Below are 27,993 nucleotides of genomic sequence, written 5' to 3'. Positions count from 1 at the left end.
ATCAATTGTACTCCTGGGCATGTATCCCAGAGAAATGAAAACTTATGTTCACACAAAAACTGTATACGAATTTCTATAGCAATTTTATTTGTAATAGACAAAAGCTTGAAGCAACCCTGATGTTCTTCAATGGGTGAACATCTAAACAAACTGTGGTACATCCATAGCACACCAGTAAAAAGGAACAAACTATTGATACACACAACAACTTGGAAGGATCTCCAGGTTGAGTGAAAAAAAGCCAGTCCCAAAAGTTTACATACTGTATGGCTCCATTTATATAAAGTTCTTCAAATGACAAGAATCTAAAAATGGAGAACATAGTAGTAGTTGCCAGGGGTTAAGGAGGGGGTAGGGGCTGCAGTGAAGTGGATGTGGCTACAAAAGGGCAAAAAGAAGGATCTTCGTCGTGATGGAAATGCTGTGTCTTGACTGTATCTGTCAATATCCTGGTTGAGATACTGTACTATAGTTTTCCAAATGTTATCGTTGGAGGAAACTGAGTAAAGATACACAGGATCTCTATGTGCTATTTTTTTTATGATTACATATGAATCTATAATTATCTCAAAATAAATATTTTAATTTAAGAAATAGAAAAAAAAATGCCTTCAACCTCATTGGGTCAATTTTCCTTCCATACGGTCAGCTAATTTCAATCATCCATTTGAATCAAACTCCTTACTCCAGCCACCTCCCTCTCAACGGATACCACCACCACCACCAACAATAACTAATATTTATTGGGCGTTTATGTGACAAAGGACTTTATGTACTAACTTTACGTGCTAAGAACTTTATATGTATTAACTCATTTAATCTTCATAACAGATAACTTCGAATTCTGCTTTTCATGGGAAGTAGCAGCCTCAGACACCACTCCCTCTACTTCATCTTCATCCATTCACTCTTTTTTCTTCCTTTAATAATGAAAAGAAGGGTCCATTCCCCAGATTAAGGGCAATGCTTTCACTTAAGCCCTGGATCCTACCTTTTCAGGTTCCTAACTCCATCCATTATCCTCTTTCTTGTATTTTGAACCCCTGCCTTTCTATTAGCTTTATCCTATCTGAATTTAGGTATGTTCACATCTCCTCCTACTATAGAAAACAAAACAAAACAAAACAAAACAAAAAACTTCCCCCAACCTTACTAAGCATCAGCCATTCTCACTCCTCTTTTCGTAGCCACGTTTCTTAAGAATTGTTCACATTTACTCTTTCTACTTTCTAAACTTCCTTTCAGCCCACAACCCACTACCACTTGGTTTCTGACACTACTGGATGAAAGCCGGACCTCTTTTCCAGCGTTTGACACTACTACCACCTATTCCTTCATTTAAACCCTCTCGTTGGGCTTCTCTGACATCACCACCCTGTGAGAGTTGAGGTGAGTGACACAGGTGACCTAAAAAGAGGGAAACAAAGTTACATTAAAGTAGGACATGCTAATGGCCACGGAGGCAAAGGTGAGTGGAGATCGCTCCTTTCTGAGAGGGGAGTTGGGAGACAGGAGGCAGAGAGGACCACACCGGGCATTAAAACCAAGTGACCGTGACTTTCACCCTCTCTTCCCCATCACTTTCACTCTCTTTCTTCCTCTATCCTTTAAGGACCTTTAAGGTTGTCAAGAAAAAGCTAGAGGGCAATGGCCACTGGACAGACCGGACGCCTGGAATGGGAGAAGGGCGGCCTATATCGGTGGTGCGGGCCCGCCAACGCGGAGTGGATGAGGCGCTTGGGTCGCCAGCGGAACCTGTGCGCCCGGCCGTGGTTTCAGCTCGGCGCAGGGGCCCTGGGCGGCGGACGCGCGTGCGTGGCGGCGCTTCCGGCCCCGGCCGAGGCGAGAGCAGCCTCTTGAAGTGCCGGGACGCGGCGCGGGAATCTAGCGGGGACTCCAGGCCAGAGCCCCTGCAGGTGTCCGAGGAGCCCGAGTTCAGCTCGGGATACGTAGAGGCGCGTCACAGGCTTGCCTAAGACTCCTCCCGCCGCTGGCGCAGGCAGGAGAGCGGGAACGGACTGGGCCGGGTGTGTGCTTTCCGCCCTGGGTCCTCTGCCCGGCCCCCGGCCAGCGGTGCTGAAAAACGGGCGTCGGGGGGATGAAGATCCAAGTTAAAATTGGTTTCTCTGCCAGTGCCGTTAAACCCTGAGAGCCCACACGTTTTTAAAACATGAAGAAATTGAGGCTTAAGGAACTAGAGAGCCGCCTGCAACAAGTGGATGGATTCGAAAAGCCCAAGCTACTTCTAGAACAGTATCCGACCAGGCCGCACATTGCAGGTAGGGCGGCTGGTCGCCACGCCCTTGCTTCGCGCGTTAGTCCTGTCTGCTCCCTCCATAATGAAAACAGAACAGTTATTTGGATACAAAGAATGTTTAGAGGAATTCTGCACTAAGATTACATATCACATTAGAGAAAACTTCCTCGACACCGTAACTAAAGACACCCCGCACACAGACACAAAGTTAACGTTTTACTGTTTGGTTTCTGTATACCCCTTAACACTGTCAGACACCTTTCGTTCCGCGATAAACTTGACGGCAAAGAATTTCATGGTCTTGTTCACACAATTCCCAGTGCCTAGAAGAGTTTCCGGTACTAGTTAGGAGATATTTGTAAATATTAGTACTAGTAACTTAGTAAATTAGTACTAAAACTTAGTAAATATTTGCTAAGGATCAATTTCCTATTGCAACGAATTGCCAGTGCAAAGATTCCTATGCCATACTCTGCCCTAGAAATGAATACTCGAGTTGGTAGCGGAAGGACTGAGTTTAACAGATCCAGAATAGGTGCTATATGAAGATGAGGATGCACTTCAGTATTAACAAATGATCTGAGAATCAGCAGGATTGCTTGATGGGAGACACTGATTCTGGGAATACTGGAGAGTACACAGGAAAAACTATTCATATTTAATAAACATATTACCAAGTGATTGGGGAGTCTTAGGAAAATTAATTTGTTGGGAACACATGCAGGGAAGAATCTCTTCCAGCTCCAACATAGTTCTGTTTCTAAGTTGCTGATGAAAACCAAGGAAAGTACATGCATATCTGCACCTAACTCCAACATATTGTCATAATTCCAACCAAAAATTGGCACAAAACTGTGTCTGGGTTAAGTCCAGTTTTCTCACTTTAGATAATGACTTCTTTAATGTCTTCTGACTGTAGGTTTTCTTAGTGGAATCCAACTTTAAAAAAAAAACAAAACAAAACAGTTGTTTCACAGCCAGTGTGTAATATGCACATAGGTGCACTAATTCTCTGAGATACCGGCTTCAAAGTCACCAACACCTGCAGCAATCATCAGGACAGCACAGTCAGCCTGAGATGTCCCTGTAATTGTATTTTTGATAAAACCTCTGGATCCTGGGGCATCAGTGATGGCCAGTATTCCTTGCTGCGTTCAGATATGCACAGGGAGATCTCGATGGTATTACTCATGCTTAACCTTCAGTATATCCCAGACCTTTGTATATTTGAAAGATCCCTTTTCAATCTCTGCAGCTTCTGCTCTGCTCCTCAGTGGTTCTCTTATCAGGTCTCTTTAGTAGATTATGAATATATGTATCTGTAGATCATGAATATATATGTCTAAAGGCCATGTATGTGGATGTAGGTCTTCTGTCCTATTCTAGTTTTAACTTATGTTATCTATGTTCCGGTGACAGACTTGTTGCAAAAAAGTTCTGTGTCGTTTTAATGTTAATGTTTGTTCGATATTAGTGGTTCCCAGACTTACAGATTTCACAGATCAGTAAGATTTCAAAACAATTTTGGAGACTGATAATAGGGTGCCGTTTACTTTTTGACAAGGAAAGATTTCTTAAAACCTATTTACTCTTAACCATCCTTTCATAAAAATAATATTTCAACATCAAAGAAAGAACTGATATATGTATGTATGTATAGCAATGTTTTGAACAAGCTGAGGAAAAATAAAATATTTTGACCTTATTTTTCTCATTTTACCTCAAAGCTTTCTCATTCTTGGCATTGTCAGCAGAGACTAGTTTTTGGGAACCACTGGTATATATTATTGTCCTTTGTGGGGCCTCTTGCTGCATACCAAGTTATTATACCTTATTTTTTTTAATAATCTGTAACAGTGTTTGGGGGAGGACTAAAAAATGCAAGACAAGAAATTGTTGTAGAAAGAGTCATTTGCACAAATTGGATTTTGGTCATCAACTTGCTTATTTATTCCCTAATATGTTTTTTGATCTTTTAGCATGTATGCTCTATACAATCCATAACACATATGATGACATTGAAAATAAAGTGGTTGCAGATCTAGGATGTGGTTGTGGAGTGCTCAGCATCGGGACTGCAATGTTAGGAGCAGGGTAGGTGATCCAGCATATACTATTTGGGTATGGGGTGGCTTTAATAAGAAGCTTAATTAGGATCAACTAAATTATATTTATGGGACTCTACAGTATGAGATAAGAGGAGCAAGAATCTGATACTGAGTACATTTTGAATGGGCAGAGCATCAAAACAAACTAAAATACAGAACAGTAACAGCCTGTTGCTTCCCTAGTCAGATGCCTCCCTTTTATTCAAACCTGAGTTTCCAACCCCTGCCGGGTTGGGAAATCATGCTGTTGAAAGGCAATACTCACTCTTACTTTGCCAGTTGGGTTAAAAAGGTATATGGTTTTGGTTTTGTTATTGTTTTGACTTGGGAGCTATAAGTAGTCACTCTCTCTGTTTTGTATTTATAGGTTGTGTGTTGGATTTGACATAGATGAAGATGCATTGGAAATATTTAATAGGAATGTGGAAGAGTTTGGGTTAACAAATATTGACATGATTCAATGTGATGTGTGCTCATTATCTAACAGAATGTCCAAGTCATTTGATACAGTAATTATGAATCCTCCCTTTGGGACCAAAAATAATAAAGGTTAGTAACAAGAATCAGGTATACTGGTGTATTTATAAAAAAGCAAGTTTTAAAAATCATTTTCTCATTGATTGTTTGGATTAACTGATTTTATCACTGTTTATTAAATAAACCAATCTCTTACCTGTATAGTTATTACGATTTCAATTTCAATTTGTTTAATGTGTGGATAGGGAATTGAATTTTTCAATCTTTGTTTTCACAAATTTGTATTAAGTGAATAAAGTCTTTGTTTTCATTTATTTATATTCCATCTGCTTTCAAGAATGATTTGCCTAATGCTTATGAATGATTATGAATCCTATAAAGGATTTTATACTTTCTTTTCTTTTTTTTAATTTGTTATTTTTTGCAGGGGACGATTTGCCCTAAGCTAACATCTGTTGACAGTCTTCCTCCTTTTTTTTTCTTCCTTTTCTCCCCTCAAAGTCCCAGCACATAGTTGTGTATAGTTGTAAGTTCTTCTGGTTCCTCCACGTGAGCCATCGCCACAGCATGGCCACCATCAGACGAGTGGTGCGGCTCTGCACCCAGGAACCGAACCTGGGCCGCTGAATGGGAGCGTGCCAAACTGCAACCGCTAGGCTATCAGGGCTGGCTCTTTTTTTTTTTTTGTGAGGAAGATCAGCCCTGAGCTAACACCCATGCCAATCCTCCTCTTTTTTGCTGAGGAAGACCGGCCCTGAGCTAACATCTATTGCCAATCCTCCTCCTTTTTTTTTTTTTTTCGCCTTTTTCTCCCCAAGGCCCCAGTGGATAGTTGTATGTCATAGTTGCACATCCTTCTAGTTGCTGTATGTGGGACGCCGCCTCAGCATGGCTGGAGAAGCGGTGCGTCAGTGCGCAGCCCGGGATCCGAACCCTGGGCCACCAGCAGCGGAGCGCATGCACTTAACCGATAAGCCACGGGTCTGGCCCCAAGGGCTGGCTCTTATTTTATTTTTTTTAGTAGTTTTTTTTTTTACGCTTCAGTGTATGGTTGTGTGTCCTAGTTTTTAGTTTTTCAGTTCTCTCTGTGAGCTGCTGCCACCACAGTATGACAACTGACAGACGGGTGGTGTGGTTCCATGACCTGGGAAATGAACTCCAGCCACAGTGGCCGAATCTTAACCACTAGACCACCAGGGCTGGCTCAAGGATTTTATACTTTAGAACCTCTTTTTAATGCCTTACCACACCCCAGGTTTCAACATCTGTCCATCAGTAACAGTGACTCACTGTGGCTATTTATTTTTTGTATGCTGCAGGCAAGGAGGGTAGGAAGTCAGTAAGAGGAAGAAAAGACATGCATAGTTTAAAAGTCCTCCCTCCACCTCCTGCCTGATTCTGATTACGACTCTATCCTTTCCCTTCTCTCCTTTTTGAAAGTCATTAATTTGGAATATGATACTAAAATTTTTACTTTAGCCTTATTTAATCAAGGCAGTATAATTCTGATTTTAGTCTATCAACCTTAAAAGGTATTTAGATATTTTACTTATTTGTGCCCCATCTTGTTGCAGAAAGAATTCAAAATGACTGTTTTGGAGTTTGGAAAAAAATGTTTCTCAATACCTAGTATTCATTTAATCTTCTGTTTTGACAATAGGTGTATAATGTAAATAGGAGCTTTTTCTTCTTTTAACAGGGACAGATATGGCATTTCTGAAGACTGCTTTGGAAATGGCAAGAACAGCAGTATATTCTTTACATAAATCCTCAACTAGAGAAGTAAGTTCAAATCATTGTGATATTCTGTCATTTATTTTTTTATTGTATAAGTTTCTGGTATACATCTTTATAATTCTACACCTGTATACACTACACAATGATCACTACCAGAAGTCTAGTTACCATCCATCACCATACAGTTGTCCCCCTCCACACATTTCACCCACCCCCCAACCCCCTTCCCCTCTGGTAACCACTAATCTGTTCTCTGTATCTTGAGTTTTTGTTTTGTTTGTTCAGTTTTTTTTTTAGATTCCACAATGAGTGAAATCATACAGTATTTTACTTTCTCTGTCTGACTTATTTCATTTAGCATAATACCCTCAAGGTCCATCCGTGTTGTCGCAAATGGCACGAGTTCACTCCTTTTTATGGTTGAGTAGTATTCTATTCTACCCATCTTTATCCATCCCATCCATTGATAGACACTTTGTTTCCATATCTTGGCTATTGTAAATAAGGCTGCAGTGAACATAGGGGTGCATATATCTTTTTTGAATTAGTGTTTTCGTGTTCTTCTGATATACACCCAGAAGTGGAATTGCTGAGTTATATGATAGTTCTATTTTTATTTTTTGAGGAATCTTCATACTGTTTTCTGTAGTGGCTGCACCAATTTACATTCCCGCCAACAGTGCAGAAGGATTCCCTTTTCTTCATATCCTCACCAACACTTGTTATTTCTTGCTGTGTCATTTGTTTTTAAATTTATGATGGTGTTTGAAGGATTTGCTGTGAATACTAAATACCAGGGTATCTATTTCTCTTGAACTTTTTTAACATCTGGCACTTAGAAACTGAATTTTCCCTTTAACTAGCTAGTGTTTGTGACTAGCTTTCTTCCAGCCTATATAACTTCTTTTGTCAAAGATTTAATGTTCAGGCAGAAACTGTTACCAGGAAAGGACTATAATTCAGGAGTAGAGAAGTGTGGTATAACTAGGGTTACAATATGTCCTTGTTTGCCTGGGTCAGTCCTAGTTGATGCCTGTAGTTCCAGTGTCCCTGTGTGGCCTGGTGTGCATAGGGAGGCAGTAAGTCCTGGTTTTGAAGAACACTGAGCTAGAGCTAAACTGATCTGAATTCAGAAACTACCTTTTCTATTATTATTCTTGCCAGGAGATAACACATGGGCATGTATAAGATATACCCTAGAAAATTGGGGATGGGAGTGGTACATTTTTTTAGTGTCAATATACCATAATGATCAAGAACATAGACTGTAAAGCCAGACTGCCTAGGTTCGGGTCTGAACTCTGCTGCTTCCCAGCTGTGTTATCGTGGTCAAGGTACTTGAGTTGTTTCATCACCTATACTGTATTCACCTTTACTCTTATAGTATAAGGAACTAAGAGTACCTTATACTTTGTAGGGTTGTGAGGATTAAATCAGTTAATATTTACAAAGCACTTAGAATTGTGTCTGGCACATGTAATTGCTATGTTAGCTATATTACTTTAAATCATACATGTATTAAGAGATTTTAAAGTAGTTTTGTAGGAAAAGTATTTTATTTGTGTAAATACAGTATACTGGAATCCTTGGAAACAATAAGTTCTGGATATATGGTAATCTAATAACTCCTTAAAAAATATATAATTACATGGCTAAAAAAATATATACATCTAACAATGAGTAGTGTTACATGTAGGTAAGCAGTAGCACACAACATAACTTTACTGGTAAATAAATCCCTATTCGATACGTGAAAGTAAACACCAGTGATTACTGGTCTCTGAAAAGCATCCTCAGGTTTGATGATTCACAAGGAAGTCTCATAGGATTCAGCATATAGTCATACTCATGGCTATGATTTATTAAAGCTAAAGGATACAGAGCAAAATCAGCAAAGGGGAAACCAGGTGCAAGCTTCCAGAGTTCTCTCCCAGTGGAATCAAACAGAATGCACTTAATTCTCCCAGCAGCAAATTTTTGTGACAAAGCATGTGAAATGTTGTCAGCCAGGGAAGCTCATTAGAAACTCAATGCCCAAGGATTTTATTGGGGACTGATCACGTAGCCACCCCCCTGCCTGCCACATACCCAAATTCCAGACTCCCAGTAGCAAAACAGGCATTCAGCATAAACAGTTTAAGCACAGTGAACCACTGTTACCAATTAAGGGGATGGGGGAGTGGAAACCCTCCCAAATTCTAACTTCTCATACTCCAGCTAAGGGCCAACCTTATATGTAGGCCTTTCTAAGGATAAGCAGTCAGTCCTGCTATGAACTCTTCTGCACAGCTTGGCATAACGTAAATTTTATGTTGCTCATATACAGTTCATGCGGACCAAGTAAAATATGCCAGTAAAAAACGCAATTAAGCAGCAAAGTCTAATTATTTAAATGAATTCCTGTAGCCACATTACCAATGATCTCCCATCTTCTTTGTTTGGTATTGCCATGTTCCACCATTAGGAGGCAGCATTATCACTATTGCCTTGACAGGCTTAATAGTTGGATTTTAAGCAAATATTTGATTAAGTGCATTTTTAGACAGTACAGTATTTCCATTAGCACAGCAAGTAAATTTAAGAAATTAATCTGGTGTGTACTGTGCATACTGTGAAGGAAGTATGAAGAGAAATGAACTTTTTTTTTTTTTTTTAATTTTTGTTTTTATGAGGAAGATCAGCCCTGAGCTAACATCCATGCTAATCCTCCTCTTTTTGCTGAGGAAGACCAGCTCTGAGCTAACATCTATTGCCAATCCTCCTCCTTTTTTTTTTCTCCCCAAAGCCCCAGTAGATAGCTGTATGTCATAGTTGCACATCCTTCTAGTTGCTGTGTGGGACGTGGCCTCAGCATGGCCGGAGAAGCAGTGCGTCGGTGCGCGCCTGGGATCCGAACCCCGGGCCGCCAGTAGTGGAGCGCGCGCACTTAACCGCTAAGCCAGGGGGCCGGCCCAGAAATGAACTTCTAATATTAAGATGGTCCCTATTTTTTGCTATAGATCTATCTGCCATAAGCTTGTGACAATTTTGCTTGTTTTAAGTATTCTATATAATTAGTAACTTTGTCAGTGAAGCTTACCCCAGATCCCCTAACTATAGACACTTATCTTTTATTTATTTTTTCCCCCAAAGCCCCAGTAGATAGTTGTATGTCATAGATACACATCCTTCTAGTTGCTGTACATGGGACGCGACCTCAACATGGCCGGAGAAGCGGTACGTCGGTGCACGGCCGGGATCCGAACCCGGGCCGCCAGCAGCGGAGCACGCGCACTTAACCACCAAGCCACGGGGCCAGCCCGACCCTTATCTTTTAAAAGTGCTTGACCCTCTACTATTCATTAATATAAGAGCATTTGATATAATTTTTGTGTGTGTGTGTGTGTGAGGAAGACCAGCCCTGAGCTAACATCTGCGAATCCTCCTCTTTTTGCTGAGGAAGACTGGCCTGGGCCAACATCCATGCCCATCTTCCTCCACTTTATATGGGACGCCGCCACAGCATGGCTTGCCAAGCGGTGTGTTGGTGCGCGCCCGGGATCTGAACCGGCGAACCCTGGGCCGCTGCAGCGGAGCACGTGCACTCAACCGCTTGCGCCACTGGGCCGGCCCCTAGAGTAATTTTTTGATAGAAGTATTTAGGTAATGGGTAAGTGTATCCAGGCAGATATGCTAATAAACTGTGTGACTCTCGGTAGGCATTGTGAGAATTTAGTTCTTGGCTCATAGCTACAGCAAAGTAGGTAAGCCAGGCACTGTTCTTTCAGTGTTTATCCCAAGCTTACTCCATTCATTCTTTGACATCTCTGCCAGAACCAACTACATTCCATTGTATAATCTAACTTCTAAAACCTCTTTCACTAGCTTCAGGGATCAGATAGCAAGGAAATGTCATCATAATTTATTTCTCACAAATTTATCAAAGACCCTAAGATTCCACTAAATTACATTATTATTTGCATTAAAGTCTGTATTCTTATACAGAAATTCTAGATCCCAAAGTAGGGGAAAAAATATGCCCAGAACTACGATAATTTATTAAGTTCAAGAAAAAACTACAAGCACAAACATATTGTCAGTATTGTTTATAATGGAAATATTTGAACCTAAAATTTAGGGAAAGTTAAGTATTTTATCAATCAGCTTGATGCCAATTAAGTTTTATGAACACTACCAACATGAACAAAATGCTTATAATACCAAATATTGATATCTCTACTATTGTATTTCTAGCAAATTATGCACATAACTTATTTAGAGGATTATAGGCAACTTTTTTCCATTTCTATTAGTTAGAGTGTTGTATATATATTTTTTAAAATTCATAAAGCCAATTTTATAACAAATTAGTAACCAAAGATTTTATTGAGTGGCTCAAGAATTTTAGACATATAAATAGCTAACATTTAGTACTTATAATGTGTCCCAGCACAGTTCAAAGCACTTTTCATATTCCACAACAATCTGATGAGAGATACCATTATTATCTTCATTTAACAGATGAGGAACTGAACAGAAAGAATAAGTAATTTGCTCAGGGTTATATAGCTATTGAGTAGCAAAGCTGCAGTTCAAATGCAAGCTGTCCGACTCCAGAGACCATGTTCTTAACTACTATACCAATACTGCCACTGAATTGCCTGAGAACATAGATCTCTGCTGAATGGTTTCCAGGATAGCTGTATAGTGATGAAACAACACTGCAGAAACTATGAGTGCATTATGCACTTCGATGTATTTCTGAACTAATAGCTTGCTTTCTTTAATTATGTAATTTGGTTCAGATTGTTAAATATATTGAAATAGCTTAGTTTCTTATTTTCAAAATACCATCCACCCAGTTGAATTTTTTGTGTGAGGAAGCCTGGCTCTGAGCTAACGTCTGTTGCCAATCTTCCTGAAGATTGGCCCTGAGCTAACATCTGTGCCAGTCTTCCTCTGTTTTGTATGTGGGACCTGCCACAGCATCGCTTGATGAGGGATGCATAGGTCCACGCCTAGGATTTGAACCTGCAAACCCAGGGCTGCCAAAGCAGAGTGCACGAACCTAACCACTATGCCACCGGGCTGGCCCTGAAAATTTTTTTTTTTTTGGTGGGGGAGATTAGCCCTGAACTAACATCTGTTGCCAATCCTTTTCTTTTTCCTGAAGAAGACTGGCCCTGGGCTAACATCCATGCCCATCTTCCTCTACTTTATATGTGGGACACCTGCCACAGCGTGGCTTGATAAGTGGTGTGTAGGTCCACACCTGGGATCCGAACCCATGAACCCTGGGCCACCAAAGTGGAGCACACAAACTAAACCACTACGCCACCAGGCCAGCCCCCCTGAAAAATTTTTAAAGGTCTAAATTCTAATGGATTCTTAAAAGCTTGAAAACTTACTGTCAAGTATTAATAAAAAGCAAGTTTTAATAAATTTAAAAATCAGCTCACATTAATGTGTTATGTTCAGCATATTCAAAAGAAAGCTGCAGAATGGAAAATCAAGATAGATATCATTGCAGGTAAGACAATTTTTAAGTTTCTCACAAAATAAATCTCAACCCTAATTATCTAAGGCGGCCAACATGCATTAGCCCAACAGAATTTTTATAGGGGTGCTGAGAAAATGTACTGTAGATCATGTTTTTCAGTGTGGCAAAATGTGTGCTTGGTAATGGATTGGAAATGGAGTAAAGAAGGGGTACCAGTGTTTGCCTAAGACTGTCCCAATTACTCAAAATTTCTAATAGCACCCAAGTATTTGGTCCCTCTAGGCTCAGACAGAACCATATATATATATAGCATCACTGTGACTTAAGAGCTTGGGACTTGGAGGTGGTCAGTCCTCAGTTTAAAATCCATTCATGGAAAATACCACCAGATTATGTCTGGATTACCATTCTATTTCAAATCTCTAATTGTCCCTGAAGGAAAATAACATGAAGCTTTTTCTTTTTTCAGTAGGAGATAGAATATAATCATCTACACTCTGAGTAAATCATGTTTGATACATTTTTATTAGTAAACTGGATATTATACAAAATCATCAAAATGGGGAAAGCATATAACTAAAAGCTAACATTTAATCCAAATAATTCTGAAAAGCCAGAAATAAGAGTATAATAAGGGGGTAATGTTTTTTACATAATAAACTGACTATGGATTAGCATTGTAGTGTTAACCATATAACTAGATCTATTACTATTCATAATTAGTAGTGTGATGTGTAAAAGCTCCATCAGTCTTCCTATTATATTCAGTACTGTCATTCCTTACTGGTTTAAGGTATTATAATATGCAACATAGAACACCTTAGAACAGTTCCAATAGTATACCAAGCGAGTATACTTGCTACTCCATATATGGTCCTCAGACCATCAGCATTAACATCCCTTGGGAGCTTGTTAGACTTGCAGAATTTCAGGGTCCACCCAGATCTACTGAATTATAACCTGCATTTCAACAAGATTTGATTTGAAGGTGATTTGATTAAAATTTGACAGCTGTGATCTAGAGTTATAATTTATGCTGCAAAATATGAAGGATAGGTAGACTCACTGCCATCTCTCTCAAACAATCAGTACTAAGTTTGGAGAACCTACATTATTCTTTAGAAGGTAAGAATATGAAAAGTGGGTTTTCATTTGAGAGCTTAGTAGGAAATAAACTACTTACTACCATTACTAAAATCCAGACAAATTTTTAAAATAAGCATGGTTATTATGAGATTACTACCTGTAGATTAGGAAATTAAAAACAGGAAAGTACTATCATCTTGATAGGATATATACTTTTTTGTCCACTTGTCATCCTTCTAAACTCTTCCCCATAACCTCAAATTTTGGTATAAATGACCAAAATAGAAGAAATGCCAAGCTCAGCATGCCGTGTCTAATCTTGGGGATATATCAAGTCAGTCCTTGGATAAGTTAAAGTGACAGGTCTAAAATGTCTGGCTTACCAGCATTTAGTACATTTTTTTTTTAGTCAAGGTTGATAAATGTTTGGAAATATAGTTCTTATCCTTAGATGGCTTTTGTTTTATAGAGCTGCGATACGACTTGCCAGCATCATACAAATTTCATAGAAAAAAATCAGTAAGTCTCTTGATTCTCGCTTATCTATATTCAGTACTGAAAAACTTTGCAATAAGTAATTATTTCTAATGTTATCAAGTTGCATGAATACATACAGAAAGCCAGCCTAGGAGACAGAATAATTAACTGTGGGATGGGCCTATAATTAAAAGCCAATACTCCAGGATTAACACAAATTCGTTCTCAAATGCTTTGGGGACAAAAAGGAAAAATAAACTAAGTTTTTGCTCTTTTTATACAGTATATATTTTATTAGTTTGTACTAATACAGTCTCATATTACAAAGGCAATTCAGTGGAAGAATTTTTCTTTTGATATTTGAATCATCTGAAATAACACCAACAGATCTATACATTAAAAAAAAATCTCATTTGGATAACAAAAAAAGACAAGTTAAACAAAAAATTTTCCTTTCTTACAGGTGGACATAGAAGTGGACCTAATTCGGTTTTCTTTTTAAAAGCCTCCAAAAACAAAAGCAGCTTAAAACCCAATTAAAATGAATAAAAAATTTGTTTACTAAACTACTGGTCTCCAGCACCATTTTCTGTTTTCTGTTGTTTTGATGCAGGTTCTTCTTCATCTCTTTCTTCTCTTGCTCTTTTTACTGTTCCTATACCATAACAGAATTAATTTTTGTTAAGTTCACTTTAAACATTACTTATTTTAATATTGAGCATAATTATCAAAAATAATTGTTCAAAAAGATTAGCAACAACTTCCCTACACCAATGAGAAAAGACTTCTCCTTTAGTACAGACTTGCTGCTCTCTAAACTTATCTTCCAAAAATCCTTGTTTTCCACTTGTAAAAGGGCATAACCAGGGTAAATCCCAATCCAAGAATGGCAGCCATACAGAAGTTGAAAAATGACATGACTGTTCTCTCCCACAAATAATTTCTCATGAAAGTACTAAAGGACTTTAGAAAAACTTACCAGATGCACCATTTTCATCATGTTCATCATCACTGTCAAATTTAGTTTTCTTGCCCTGAAACTGTACTTTTCCTTTAGCAGACCCACCCTGGGCAGCTTTATTTCCCTTTCCTTTTCCTTTAAATCTGCGACCTGTGGAGACATAATTGAGAAGTCAGTAAAGAAATGTTTTAAATCTTTTGTCAGTGTGTTTTGAACCTGATTAAAATTTTTACTCAAATGAGTTTAAAATATCAAGCTGTCAAAGAAAAATCAGAACTAAAGACCTTTTGACTTCCATTTGTTTAGGGATTCTTGTTGATCTTCTATGATTTTTTTCAATGCTTCTTTTTCCACATCTCCATCTAGTACTTCCCATGTCACTTCTTTGTTCCTTAATTTTAGGTTACCATTATTGGCATCTTTGGCTTTATCCAGTGCTTCCTTAGCTTTTTCTTTAAATAGAATTATTCCCTACACCAAAGACAGAAAATGAAAGCCCTTAAGTTTTCAGTCCCACAGTTAATTCCTTTGCTCAAAGTAATTTTTTCTACCTGCAAATTTTCTATGCCATTACCAGTTTCAATGAATTTTACTGAACACAGGAAGGAAGTTACTACAAAACTTGCAGTCACTGATACCAACAGTTATTCACAGAATAATTCAGAAAATATCAGGGGCCAGCCTGGTGGTGCAAGCGGTTAAGTGCGCACATTCTGCTGTGGCGGCCCAGGGTTCGCGGGTTCGGATCCCAGGCGCGCACCAACGCACTGCTTGGCAAGCCATGCTGTGGCAGCGTCCCATGTAAAGCAGAGGAAGATGGGCATGGATGTTAGCCCAGGGCCAGTCTTCCTCAGCAAAAAGGAGGATTGGCAGATGTTAGCTCAGGGCCGATCTTCCTTACAAAAAAAAAAAAAAAAAAAGGAAAGAAAATATCAGACATCACATCCAGTGATGGCAATGATAAAACAGAAAGTAAATGAACAAGTAGAAACTATTTTCAGAAACACAATAAAGAAATCACTTTCTTTCTACTGATTTTATTGTCTAAAAGATAAGTTTCTATGAATTTTTAAACTGATTGCTAAAAAGCATATGAAGGTTTCCAAACCTCTTTTGCTCCTCTGACAAAGACTATCCATTTTATTTCACCATGATTTGAGAAAAGGATGTGCAAATCTTCTCTACAGGTCTGATCATCTAAGTCCCCCGAAAATTTCAGCAAGCAGCCAATCTTTTCTTCTAGAGATTTCTATAAAAATATCAAGGCAATAAAAAAGTTTCTTAAAAGCAACCACAAATCAGAAATGCCTTATACCACTCTATACCTATACAAGGAAAAAGCTAGAAACTAAAACGCTATTTTGAAGTAGTTTAACGGTGCATTTTTCTTTGTTCTACAATGGCTTCTGATTTTAACTCATTTAATTTCTCCAACAAATAATATTTAATTAGTTATATATATTAGTTATTATTTAAATCTGGTTATTAAATTATCTCCCTGAATAATAATTCTAGGCAATATTATTTGGCTATTATGTTAGTGCAATACAACTATACACTTGCTTACTTACATATTTATTTTAAAAAGTCCTCAGACCTTTTATTCTCATAACTTGGAATTACAGATTTCTTAGATACCAGTAATATATACTTACCAGTTCAGCATTTTCTGCTAAGTTTTGTTTTTCTTCTTGCTCCCTACAAATAAAAATGTAATTAGTGTGTTTCCATTTACTATGTAAGAAAATTAAATCCTGATAAACTTAACCTTGATCATGATCACTAAACTACTTTATAACCAAAGCCAGTTCTTAGGTTTTCTGATTGTCCAGTGCTAGAGTGCAACACAATGTGGCCTGAAGATTATCAAGGCAGCTTAGGACCTCAATGTTACACAAAAGGCTTATTGTTACTCATTTCAGAGCTCATCATCAGCTCTACTTCCTAGAACCACTAACTCTAGCCTTGTCAAAGCTTTAAGGAATTAAAATGTTATGATTAGGCTCAACGTACTTACTGTTTAGCTCGTAATTTAGCTTCCTCTTTATTTTGCTTTCTTTCTTCAATTTTTTTTGCAAAGTAATCTTCCCTAAAGGACACAAAATATAGAGGCTAAGTTCATGAGAACAAAGATAAGATTGCAAATTGTTTTGAATGATTTAAGATGTGGCATAGGAAGGAATGTTACATTTTCTATCAACATAATTACCTAAAAATTCAAAAGATGCCCAAGAAGCTACTCATGTTTTTCTGATAACAGCTTTACTAAGAAATAATTCACATGCCATAAAATTCTCCCTTTTAAAGTATACAATTCAATGTTTTTTTAGTATATTCAGAATTGTACAACCATCACTATTAACTAATTTCAGAACATTTTCATGACCCCCAAAAGAAACCCCATATCCATTAACAATCTCATGTTAGTTTTCATTTATCATTCATGTATCGAAAAAAAAAAGTAAATCAGAAGTTATATAAATACTTTAATGTTTCATAGAGTTTTCTATAGTGTTCATTTCACAAATGGAGAAAATTCTAAAATCTCTGAGAACCAAGAATAAGAATTATGAAAATCCCATGTTAAAAAATACTTTTGAGGGTATGATAGATAGTATGATTCATCACAGCACATCTCTAAGTCCATCAAATTTAGTACATAACATTTAGAAGACTATGTAATGCAAAAGTAGGGGACTATGGCTCTACAATTAACTTTATCATGAAAATGCTCTGGTTTGTCCTAATTTTTAAAAACACATATATTAAAGAATGTGATCCAAATCTCTAATAAATAATCCTTTGTACTGTAAAGGAAAGGAAAGGAAAAATACAGGCATATAGAGACAATGAGAAATAAGAATAAAAATTATACAGTGATTTATTCTCCAACCACACCAAAAGCCCAAATTTTAGTATCTAGCCTGATTATAAGTTTTAAATGCAAAATAAGTACTAACGCTTAACCTCCTTTATCACTGCTAACAGAGAAAAGGTACTAATAAACACTTCCTTATAGTCTCAAAGGACCAGTAGTTTCTGCTGAGCAAACCAAGCATTTCTCAAAGGATGCCTAAGGACAGTAAAAATACTGGCCTTACTGGGGATGCTATTCCATACTCCTTACCCCAATGTAGCAATTCCATATAACTAAGTGGCCAGAGGAAACATCAGCAAAAAGACTTACTTGAAAAGTATTAGCAGGTCTGTGTCTTTGTACTTCTGGCCAGGGGTCTCAACAAACTTCTTAGCAGATTCAATGCTATCAAACACAGCAAATATTGATCCCTATTAATAGGAGAAGAAGAGTTTTTTTCAAAGTTATGTCCCATATATTTTTCAACTAAAAAAACCCTAACACCACTGAGCCAGCCCTGATGGCCTAGTGGTTAATGTTCGGCACTCACTGCTTCAGTGGCCCAGGTTTGCTTCCCAGTCGTGGAACCACACCACCTGTCTGTCAGTTGCCATGTTGTGGCAGCAGCTCACATAGAAGAACTAAAATGATTTACAACTAGGATATACAACTATATACTGGGGCTTTGGAGAGGGAAAAAAAAAAAGAGGAAGATTGGCAACAGATGTTAGCTCAGGGCGAAACTTTCCCTGCAAAAAAAAAAAAAAAAAAAAGTCTGTAACATCACACAACCAAACCTTAAATGCTTTGTGCAATGTTCTTCTCATCTGAATATTTAGTACTTGACCTTTATCTTCTAACCATTCTTTTATGTCATCAAGGGTTGCATCAGCTGGGAAGCCTTTCTGTAAAGAGAAGGAAGAAATGTACAAATGACTTCTCTGGTAAACCATTTGCCAGAAATTCTGATTCATTTTGTCTTGAAATGAAACCAGGGGGCCGGCCCCGTGGCTTATTGGTTAAGCGCTTGCACTCTGATGCTGGTGGCCCGGGTTTGGATCCCGGGCGTGCACCTACGTACCGCTTCTCTGGCCATGCTGAGGCTGTGTCCCACATACAGCAACTAGAAGGATGTGCAGCTGTGACATACAACTATCTACTGGGGCTTTGGGGGAAAAATAAATAAATAAATAAAATTATAAAAAAAAAAAAAGAAATGAAATCAGGATCTTTCTCTCTGTCTCTCAAATGTTTAACAGCTCTGATTAAGAGCCACTGTTCTCCGGTACAATAAAAGTGACTCATTTATCTGGGATTCCACTCCAAAATAATCCAGTCAGGACAAAAATAAAACAAGATTAATCACGTGTTGAAGTGAATCAGCTGTTGAAGATGGATAAACATACATTATATATTCAAGCTCCTTTTGTATGTCTGAAATTTTCAGAAAAAAATTTCCTTAAAAATTAATATGCTAAAGAAAATTGCTATCAAGTTTATCTGTTAATAAATAAGAACAGTTGATATGCACTGGGTGCTTACAATATGCCAAAGATTTTGTCCAATGGTGTATGGGTTTTTTCATTTAATTCTCACAACAGTTCTATAAGGTAAAAAATGTTATCCCCATTTAGGAAGATGAGGCTTAAGTGAGGTTAAGAACATTGCCCAAGGACATATAGTAAGTGGTGAAGGTATGATTCCTGAGCCCTTAGTCTTATCCACACAACTATATGTTCTTTCTAAATAAATGTAAGATACAATTAAATGTATTAAAGGCCCACTTACAATATAAACAGATCTGTTTTTTACATCATTTTTATACTCATCAGTCACTTCAGGGAGGGGTTTGCTTGGAGATCTTCTGATTTTAGTTTTATCTTCACTTATTTCCATGAGTTCTGCCTTTGACTTGCTCAATGCTTCTACTATAACATTAAAGTCTGTTGTTAGACGGTTTAACCTGAAGAATATATGTAAAAGCATTTTAAGACTTAGTAGTAGCACTTGTTAACAGAAAATCTAAAGATGATTTTTAAAAGGTTTTTACCTATTGAATTTTATCATTATCTCCAAAGGTACCCAGCCTTCATCCAGTTTGATCTGTTCCTTTAAAAATTTGTCCCGTGGCAAATTGAAGTCACCAAAATAATACTGCAAGATAATTACAATATTATTTCAGAGCACTGTATAATACTGAGTCCAATGCTGGCATTTTTTTTTACCACCACTGTATCAGCTAGCTCTATTCTTTAAAAATATGTGTCATAACTTAAGAGGCAATAAACATTTTCTCCTAAATATACTATAATGAAATATTTATAATACAAATTAACAGATAAAACTAAAAATTGATTAGTGAAACAATGTAATTTTAACAGATATGTCAATAGACTATAAAGCCTTAAAACAAAACCATATTTAAAGATTTAGTATATGAACAGCCTCTTGTTTCAAATCAGCGTGGAAGGAATAGATTGCTAAATAAAAAGAACTAGAATGAACTGGTTAATCACTCTAATTTTTAAAAGTTAAAAAAATAGGTGCACGTTTATCTAATTTAAGCATAGAGGCATTCATTCTCAGTATAAAAGCAAAGAAAAAAACCATACATGAAAAGACCCACGTGTGACTACTTGGAATGCCAAAAGTAGCATAAAAAGTAAAAGACAAACACAGAAGTTTGTTAATAATTCTTAGGACTCAAGGGGGAAGGAAGAAACCTTAAAACCCTAATAGAAAAATGGGTAAAGGTCATTAGAAAGAAATTACTAAAAATTAAAATGTAATATAAACATAAGAGAGTTCAACCTCATTATTAATCAAAGATGCAATTTAAAGCAATGAAATAGCATTTTTCACCTAACATTTTGGCCAAAATTCTAAAAACAACACCTAGTATTGGCTTGAACACAGAGAAATGGTCATGTAGACAGAGATGTAAACTGGCAATAAGTATCAAAAGTTTTAGGGGCTGGCCTGGTAGCGTAGTGGTTAAGTTTGCACGCTCTGCTTCGGCAGCCCGGGGTTGGGGGTTCGGATCCCTGATGCGGACCCACGCACCACTCATCAAGCCATGCTGTGGCAGTGTCCCATATACAAAATAGAGGAAGACGGGTACAGATGTAGCTCAGGGCTAATCTTCCTCAGCAAAAAAGGAAGATTGGCAACGGATGTTAGCTCATGGCCAATCTTCCTCACCAAAACAAAAAAAGTTGTAAAAAATGTGCATAGCCCTTGAGCCAGTACATCTCCTTCTAGGAATTTTATCTTAAAGAAATCAGTAAACATGATTACTAAGATTTATATACAGTCAAATGTCGCTTAACAACAGGGACACAGTCTGAGTAATGCAATGTTAGGCCATTTCGATGTGCAAACTTCATAGAGTGTACTCGCACAAATGTAGATGGTATAGCCTACTACATACCTAGGCTATATGGTACCAATCTTATGGGACCACTGTCGTATATGCAGTCTGTTGTTGACTGAAAGGTCATTATGCGGTGCATGACTGTAAAAAGATATTCATCGTAGAACTATTACAGCTAAAAAAATTGGAAATATCCTACATATCAAATAGAGAATTGGGTAAATTATAGATGACACAAAACTTTACTACCCAAAATGCACCCCATGTTTAATGGGGGAAAAAGAAGAAAATATAAATTATGTTAGTGTGAGCACTGACCAAAGTGTGAAAGGGTATGCATCAGGCTTTTAATCTTCATTACCTCTGGAGGGTAGGATTTGGTAGGCATGGAAGGGACATTAACTTTTCCTATATACATCTTTGTATTGTTCTAAATATTCAACACAGAATAATTGGTAATTTTTCTCCACAATTACAAAGAAATTAGTATAAAAAGTTGTAACATAGGAAATTTAAAATGACAGAGAAGTGCAACTTTAAACAAAATAGTTCTGGGGCCAGCCCCGTGGCATAGCGGGTTCGGATCCTGGGCGTGCACCGATGCACCGCTTGTCAGGCCATGCTGTGGAAGCGTCCCATATAAAGTAGAGGAAGACGGGCACAGATGTTAGCCCAGGGCCAGCAAAAAGAGGAGCACTGGCATGGATGTTAGCTCAGAGCTGATCTTCCTCACAAAAAAAAAAAAAAAATAGTTCTGAGAGTTTAAAAAACAAACCAAAAAAACCCACCAGGGACTGGCCCCATGGCATAGTGGTTAAAGTTCAGCGCACTCTGCTTTGGTGGCCCAGGTTCATGGGTTCGGATCCCAGGTGCAGACCTACACCACTCATCAGCCATGCTGTGGCAGTGACCCACTACAAAATAGAGGAAGACGGGCACAGACGTTGGCTCAGGCAAATCCGCCTCAAGCAAAAAAAAAAAAACCACCAAATAATATGATCTGAAGTTCCTCAGTAAGAATATAAAACATAAATTAAGGAATAATTTTCCATGCAACCATTTAAAGCTTCAACTTAAAATACAATACCTAGGTTCAAAAAAATGCTAACAGAACTTTGAAAACACATACACTGTTAAGTTAAAACAGCTGAAAAGAACTAATTGGGCAGAAAAAACTACTAGGACCTTCAAGAATGTAAAGTGTTATTTAACAGGGAAGGTACTTTACCAAGGATTTTTCTGTTATCTTATTATATGCCAGGCACTCTTCTAAATGTTTTACATTTTATTAACTGGTGTAATCCTCACAACCACCTTATGAGGAGGGTACTACTATTATCCTCACTTTATAGGCTAGGAAACTAAAGCAAAAAAAAAAGTTAAGTAACACTACAGTGTTACCTTTTGAAATGTCTGTAGTCCTTGGATTTCATAAACTGGCTCCACCAATATAAAACTATATACTATACTACTATGTTCATCTAATTCCAAGACTCAAAGACAAACCAAATGTTGAATAGGACAATATACTAAAATTAAATGTTCTTTCTGTACTTGTTTTGAGGCCCTAAACTTCCTTTCGAAGAGCTTGTTTTTGCAATTTAATAGAACAAGATCATACCTCAATTTGATGACAGATTTTGGCCTCCAGAGCAGCCATTTTTTCATTATCACCATTTTCGGCCATTGTGGCTATCTGGAAATTTTCCCAAATTGGCATAAAGAATATTATTATTTTTTACATTAAACTCAAGACTAGAAAAACGTTTTAAAAATATCACTACCCCATTGTTTTCTTAAAAGTCACCATTTTTAATTTATTCAATTCTCAAATTTCAAAAAAAGAAAACTTTAGAATAAGTGATGGAAAATTGAAATGCTATCAATAATCTGCACCCCTTTCAGTAAATCACTGTTCCATCTTCTATAACAGAACAAGTGGTTACCTTCATTCAGCTGGTCAAAAAAGCTTTGGGGGAAAAAACTCCATTCAACCACTTACAACCATTTCCAGCTTTAAGCAGATCACCACCTGTCAGTATATTATTATGGATCTCAGTTCTATTTGTTTGGTGTGGGTCTCATTTCTTTTAAAATTTGTCACAGCTGACTTAGCAAAAACTTATCAGCAAAGATTAAGTATCATAACTTTAAGGTGAAAAAATTCAAATATTAGAGTCGGAGTTAGATTAGATACTCTATGTTAAGGAACATATGAAAATGATAATTTGAGAGCCTGGGGACACTAAAACAACGGTAAACTGGGGGTATGCCTACTAATTCACTAATATATTGGGTAACCTTACAGCCAGTCTCCTGTTTCACATCCCTGACATAAACACTGCAGAAAAAAATGAGGCTGTGTGGGTGGTTTGCAGGGATCACAAACCAAGTCTTCTGACTTCAAATTACTTGTCTCCACTGCTCTATTAAACCACGTAGCCATCCATATTGTACAAAAGTATATTTACAAGAACTCATCAAGGATATCTGCCATTAGTTGACTCTAGTGACGAAGTATCATTGGTACACTTCTTGGAGACATCGCTTTATACACTGTAACTGCTATGCAATAACCTGGATGCACACTGGAAGCTCATGCCATAGGGACCTGTATGGTGCACCTCGCACTACAAAGTTAGCTCAATCTTATGCATTGGTTTGTCGACCACAATCTACATTCCTAAGTTATTACCATGATGGAGGGCCCCTTATAAAGCAAAGGGTGAGATAAAAGAACTATTTAGTTTTTACAAGACTTCTTTGACCTAGCCAATTTTGGAAATTCGTTTCATCAGATACTTTCCCAGAATGTACAACTAGAAGCGAAACATTACTGACACTTTCCCATTTCGCACAGAAGCCTTGATGTGAGTGAAGGAGGACCCTAAAAACCGAAGAGTGACGCCAGGGAACACCTGCGGCCCCAATTCTCCCCCCTCCAGTCTGCCCCGCATGATCCAAGGAACCCTCCGGCGTTTAACCAGCGCCAACCTCCCCCAGAAACTTACACAAGTGGCCCGAAACGTCCGCCTTCGTAGACACTGTAAAGCAGTGGAGGTAGGAAACCTTAAAGACGCCGCGGGGATGCGGGCAGCCTCTGTCCATAGACCCCGCCAGAGCCCCGTCCCAAGGCAACCACTGGCTCGCCTGGGCCCCAGGCACGTGCGGGGAACACCTAGCTCCTGCGTCCCTCGCAGGGGTCGGCCCGCACCTCGCCGCGGCCCGTGCCCCTCCGCTCGCCGCCCAGCGTGCCGCCTCGGGCTGCGGCCCACGCGACACTCGCCCGGGACCTAAGGAAGGCGAGGGGCGGACGCACCCAGCCTGAGGCCGCAAGGAAAAGGAACAAGCCATCGCGCACCATGCAAAGCAGACCCTTTTGTACCTTCGTCTCACTAGCCACCACCAGTTGCTCACCTTTAAGGTCCTGGTCCCGCAGAGCCGCGCCACAGGACCACTAACACCCACAACAACGTCTCTACTTCCCAGCGCCGCCGGACGGCCTCAACGCGCGCAGAGAAGATGGGGACTGTCCCGGCAGCCCTTGCGGCTCTAATGGGCGGGCTTCGAGCGCGCAGGAGCCGGCGCCGCGCTATGAGCATGCGCGCCGGCCGTGGTCTCCCACGGCCCGCGCAGTCCCGCCGTCACTTTGAGGAAGCTGGGTTACAATGTCCCCCTGGGTGTTGGACGGTGCTTGGGTAAATATTTATTTTTAAGTATTTCTGCACGGCATTGGTATCTCCAGCTGTTCCTTAGGCTCTCCATTTATATGAAGTGTTTGGCATTTTTTTTCAGATTATGCTTTTCAAAAAAATTGTTTTAATTATCCGTATGTATCTCAACTATATCGTGTTGTAGTAGTTCTCAAAAATCATGACAAGTGAAATTTAAAAAAATCAAAGATTCATGGAATCTTAAGAGTCGAGAAAACAATACAGTAGAGTGTTTAAGAGCTGGGACTCTGGAATCAGATTGCCTGCGTTCAAATAACGACTGTCGTTTTTACAGACTGTGTGACCTTGGGCAAGTTACTCAACTTCTCTCTTCATCATGTATAAAATGGGGCCAATGATAAATATCACCTACTTTATACAGTTGTTGTGAGCATTAACCGTGATGCAATTTGTACCTTGTTGGGAACTGTGCCTGGCATATAGTAAGAGGAGTAGCATATGTTAATTTAAAACAAACAAAAAAGGTGATTTTAGGAAACCAAAATGCCATCTAGTCCAGAAACCTATTGCCTCCACTAGGGCCCTTTCCTATGAGTATACTTTTTGCACAATAATTTTAGTCACTTAATTTAAAGGAGTTTTTTCTTGTGGTGAGGCAATCTTTTATTTTTCCCTCAGTTCTCTTGAAAATGTGTAGTGATATTGATGAAATAGCCTGTTAAGTGATCTCAGGGCTTTTTGGCAGTCCCAAAACAGATCAAGGAAAGGGAACGTGTTTATTTGGGGAAAAAATGGAGTTATAGATTCAATCCAGACATTGCGTCAAGCCAATGAGAAAAAATGAATAGAGTTATGCTCAGGTAGTTTAAATTCAAATTAATCAGGTTCTCTTTTATCCACTCAACAAATACTTATTTAGTTTCTACTTTGTGCCAGACATAATTAAAAACTTAATTCTCTTTTTGATCCAGTCAGTGAGAATATAGGTATTTAACAGAACAAAACATATGAGTATCAGTGTCTTCCGACTCATCCATTCAGCAAACTGTTTGTTACAGGCCTACTAATGTCCTGGTCTGGAGCTTGGCACTGGGAATAAAGAGAAGACCCAGACTCTGCCTAGAGACCTAAACAAATGTAACTTCTCCTGTACACCCCACAATGTCTGGGGAGAACTGCAGATACAGTCTACCACCAAAACCACATTTACTGAAGAACATTTATTTGGTGTTCCCATCAGGTCCCTGGTCCTTTAGTCTCCCTGTCTTCTTTTCTTCTCTTTCCTCCAGGGGCCAAGCTCCATGCAGCCACTATCCTCTGGGGCAAATGGATTCCTAGCTGCAAACAACGAAGCTTCATTCTTTCAGGTAAAGCACCAAGAAGACTCTGATTCTGATATCTGTCTCTCTCATAGCATAACTTTGTAGGATAACATACTAAAAGACTTCTGGGTGTAAATTTAATACAATCATTTTAGAAAGAAACTTAGTAATATCCACTAAAGTTTAAAATGTGTGTAGCTAATGGCCCCAAAATCTACTCCTAAAAATGTATTCTAGGGAAATTTTCACACCTGTGCACAGGAAAACATGTTCAAGAGTATATTCATAGGGCCGGCCCCGTGGCTTGGTGGTTAAGTGCGCGCGCTCCGATGCTGGTGGCCTGGGTTCGGATCCCGGGCGCGCACCGAGGCACCACTTCTCCGTCCATCCTGAGGCCGAGTCCCACATACAGCAACTAGAAGGATGTGCAGCTATGACATACAACTATCTACTGGGGCTTTGGGGGGAAAAAATAAATAAATAAAAATCTTTAAAAAAAAAAAAGAGTATATTCATAGCAGCAGGGTATATAAATGCAAAGAATTGGGACTCAATTAAATGTCCACCAAAAAATAATGGGTAACTAAATTGTGGTGTAATTAAACAATGAAACAATAAACTATATAGTGGTGAAAACAAGTAAACCAGATCTACATGCATTGACATTGATGAAATTCACAAATATAATGCTGGGTAAAAAAATAAAGTTTTAGAAGAGATATAAGTAGCACCCCCAGCGACTGTGGCAATGAAAAATCCCACCCACATGTCTTAACACTAAGAGGTAGTTATTGCTCCTCCCCTGCCCCTCCCCCCCATATTAAGAACAATTAGTCTAGGATAATGGCATTATTCTATTTTGCACATTTGTTTTGAAATACTTATTCAACATCCAGGTAGAGATGTCAACTAGACTGTTGGTAAATGAGTTTGGAACTTAAGGGAGAAATAAGGGTTGGAGATACAAATTTTGGAGTTGCTAGCATATGGAAGACATTTAAAGTGATGATGTTAGATGCGCTCTCCTAGAGAGACTATAGACTATGAAGATGAGTGCCCAGGACTGAACCCTCTAGCATTCCAACCTTTTGGATATTGGATAAAGGAAGAAAAGCCTATACAGGAGCTAGAATAAGTGCAACCTAAGAGGTATTAGGAAAATAAGGTGCCATACAAGCTAAAAAGTCAGAATGTTTCAAGGAAGGGAGTGATCAACTGAGTAAATTCTGCTGAGAAGGGTTGTGGCCTGATGTAAACCAATTTTTTCATTATGGTAGAGACTGTTACTTATCCCCCAATATTGGCTCTCCCCTTCCTCTATAATAATAAAATCACCCCTGATTTTTAAGCAACTGCATGGCCAATTAGAAATAAAAACTACATTGTTCTGGTTTCCCTTACAATAAGACCATGTCTGGCCAATCAGATATGAAAATGATGTGTGCAACTTCCAGGTCATTTTTTTTTTTTTTTTTGTGAGGAGGACCAGCCCTGAGCCAACATCCAATGCCAATCCTCCTCTTTTTTGCTGAGGAAGACTGGCCCTGGACCAACATCCATGCCCATCTTCCTCTACCCCATATGGGACGCCGCCACAGCGTGGCCCAACAAGCGGTGCGTTGGTGCGCACCCGGGACCCGAACCGGCGAACCCCGGGCCGCCGCAGCGGAACGTGGCACCCAACCGCTTGCGCCACTGGGCTGGCCCCCAGGTCATTCTTAATGAGAATGAGTTTGTTCTTATCCCACTAGCTGGGTGTGGATGTGGTCATGAGCAAAATTAGACCAAGCAAATGAAGGCAACACAATAGGTATGGAAAAGTAGCAATAGAAGGAATCCAAGTCCCTGATGGCTTGGAGCACCATACCAGTCCTGATGGCCTCATGGAATGGACTTACCATTACAACTTGACTTTAATGAGAAAAAAAAAGCATGAGAAACTTATTCAAGGCAGATATGTCAATGTTCTAGCCTTTTGGTCAGAGTTAGGCAACAGATCTGTCACTAAGTGGCAGAATACTCAAATCAAAGCTCCGGACGAAGGGCACCACGTTGAAGGCTGCTGGGCTGTGCTAGGCTTGTCTAATTTTTTTTGTGTAAGAGGAGTGTCGGTCAGAGTGCCTAAAAGCCAGAAATCTAGTGCCTCCCTGAGCTTTGGAAATAGGTTATAGGACTGGTTTTTTGT

At 38.8% G+C, this 27,993-nt stretch overlaps 3 protein-coding genes across 5 annotated transcripts in view; 2 read left to right on the top strand and 1 right to left on the bottom strand.

The window, feature by feature from the left end:
• The first annotated feature begins 1,844 nt into the window (after window positions 1-1,844).
• On the top strand, window positions 1,845-14,187 carry METTL5 (methyltransferase 5, N6-adenosine). Of its 2 annotated transcripts, XM_004428208.3 has the most exons (7): window positions 1,845-2,279; window positions 4,237-4,351; window positions 4,733-4,914; window positions 6,542-6,624; window positions 12,037-12,088; window positions 13,614-13,663; window positions 14,085-14,187. In XM_004428208.3, the coding sequence occupies exons 1-7, from the start codon at window positions 2,171-2,173 to the stop codon at window positions 14,121-14,123; spliced, it is 630 nt and encodes a 209-aa protein (XP_004428265.1). In that variant the 5' UTR covers window positions 1,845-2,170; the 3' UTR covers window positions 14,124-14,187. The 2 variants fall into 2 exon arrangements, with proteins under 2 accessions (XP_004428265.1, XP_087291501.1); XM_087435375.1 differs by lacking the exon at window positions 12,037-12,088.
• SSB (small RNA binding exonuclease protection factor La) lies at window positions 13,885-24,352 on the bottom strand. Its single transcript, XM_004428207.3, has 12 exons — window positions 24,230-24,352; window positions 22,434-22,508; window positions 19,490-19,593; window positions 19,228-19,402; window positions 18,237-18,344; window positions 17,770-17,870; window positions 16,600-16,671; window positions 16,238-16,280; window positions 15,691-15,831; window positions 14,867-15,053; window positions 14,601-14,732; window positions 13,885-14,276 (listed from the first exon to the last, which is right to left on the bottom strand). The coding sequence occupies exons 2-12, from the start codon at window positions 22,497-22,499 to the stop codon at window positions 14,188-14,190; spliced, it is 1,218 nt and encodes a 405-aa protein (XP_004428264.1). The 5' UTR covers window positions 22,500-22,508; window positions 24,230-24,352; the 3' UTR covers window positions 13,885-14,187.
• Window positions 24,345-27,993, top strand: part of LOC147916296 (uncharacterized) — a 37,187-nt gene continuing 33,538 nt past the window's right edge. The window contains exons 1-2 of one of the 2 annotated variants that reach the window (XM_087435376.1): window positions 24,345-24,510; window positions 25,776-25,853. In XM_087435376.1, coding sequence (XP_087291502.1) covers window positions 24,481-24,510; window positions 25,776-25,853 — 108 coding nt within the window. In that variant the 5' untranslated portion in view covers window positions 24,345-24,480. The other variant, XR_015553215.1, reaches the window with a different exon arrangement.

The sequence above is a fragment of the Ceratotherium simum genome, chromosome 9 (genome assembly GCF_057802395.1).
Source record: "Ceratotherium simum simum isolate JZ-2026a chromosome 9, ASM5780239v1, whole genome shotgun sequence".
NCBI lineage: Eukaryota > Metazoa > Chordata > Mammalia > Perissodactyla > Rhinocerotidae > Ceratotherium > Ceratotherium simum.
This window is presented reverse-complemented; position numbering and strand designations above follow the sequence as displayed.

What these genes read in the sequence shown, in the direction of transcription:
- METTL5 (XM_004428208.3), top strand. Translation starts at nt 2,171, where the DNA reads ATGAAGAAATTGAGGCTTAAGGAACTAGAGAGCCGCCTGCAACAAGTG. An exon ending in ACTGCAATGTTAGGAGCAGG is followed by an intron (nt 4,352 to 4,732) that starts GTAGGTGATCCA and finishes TTGTATTTATAG; the next exon opens with GTTGTGTGTTGGATTTGACA. An exon ending in CAAGATAGATATCATTGCAG is followed by an intron (nt 12,089 to 13,613) that starts GTAAGACAATTT and finishes TTTGTTTTATAG; the next exon opens with AGCTGCGATACGACTTGCCA.
- SSB (XM_004428207.3), bottom strand. Translation starts at nt 22,499, where the DNA reads ATGGCCGAAAATGGTGATAATGAAAAAATGGCTGCTCTGGAGGCCAAA. An exon ending in GCTAAATTACGAGCTAAACA is followed by an intron (nt 16,281 to 16,599) that starts GTAAGTACGTTG and finishes TTTTATTTGTAG; the next exon opens with GGAGCAAGAAGAAAAACAAA. An exon ending in TGATGAAAATGGTGCATCTG is followed by an intron (nt 14,277 to 14,600) that starts GTAAGTTTTTCT and finishes GTTATGGTATAG; the next exon opens with GAACAGTAAAAAGAGCAAGA.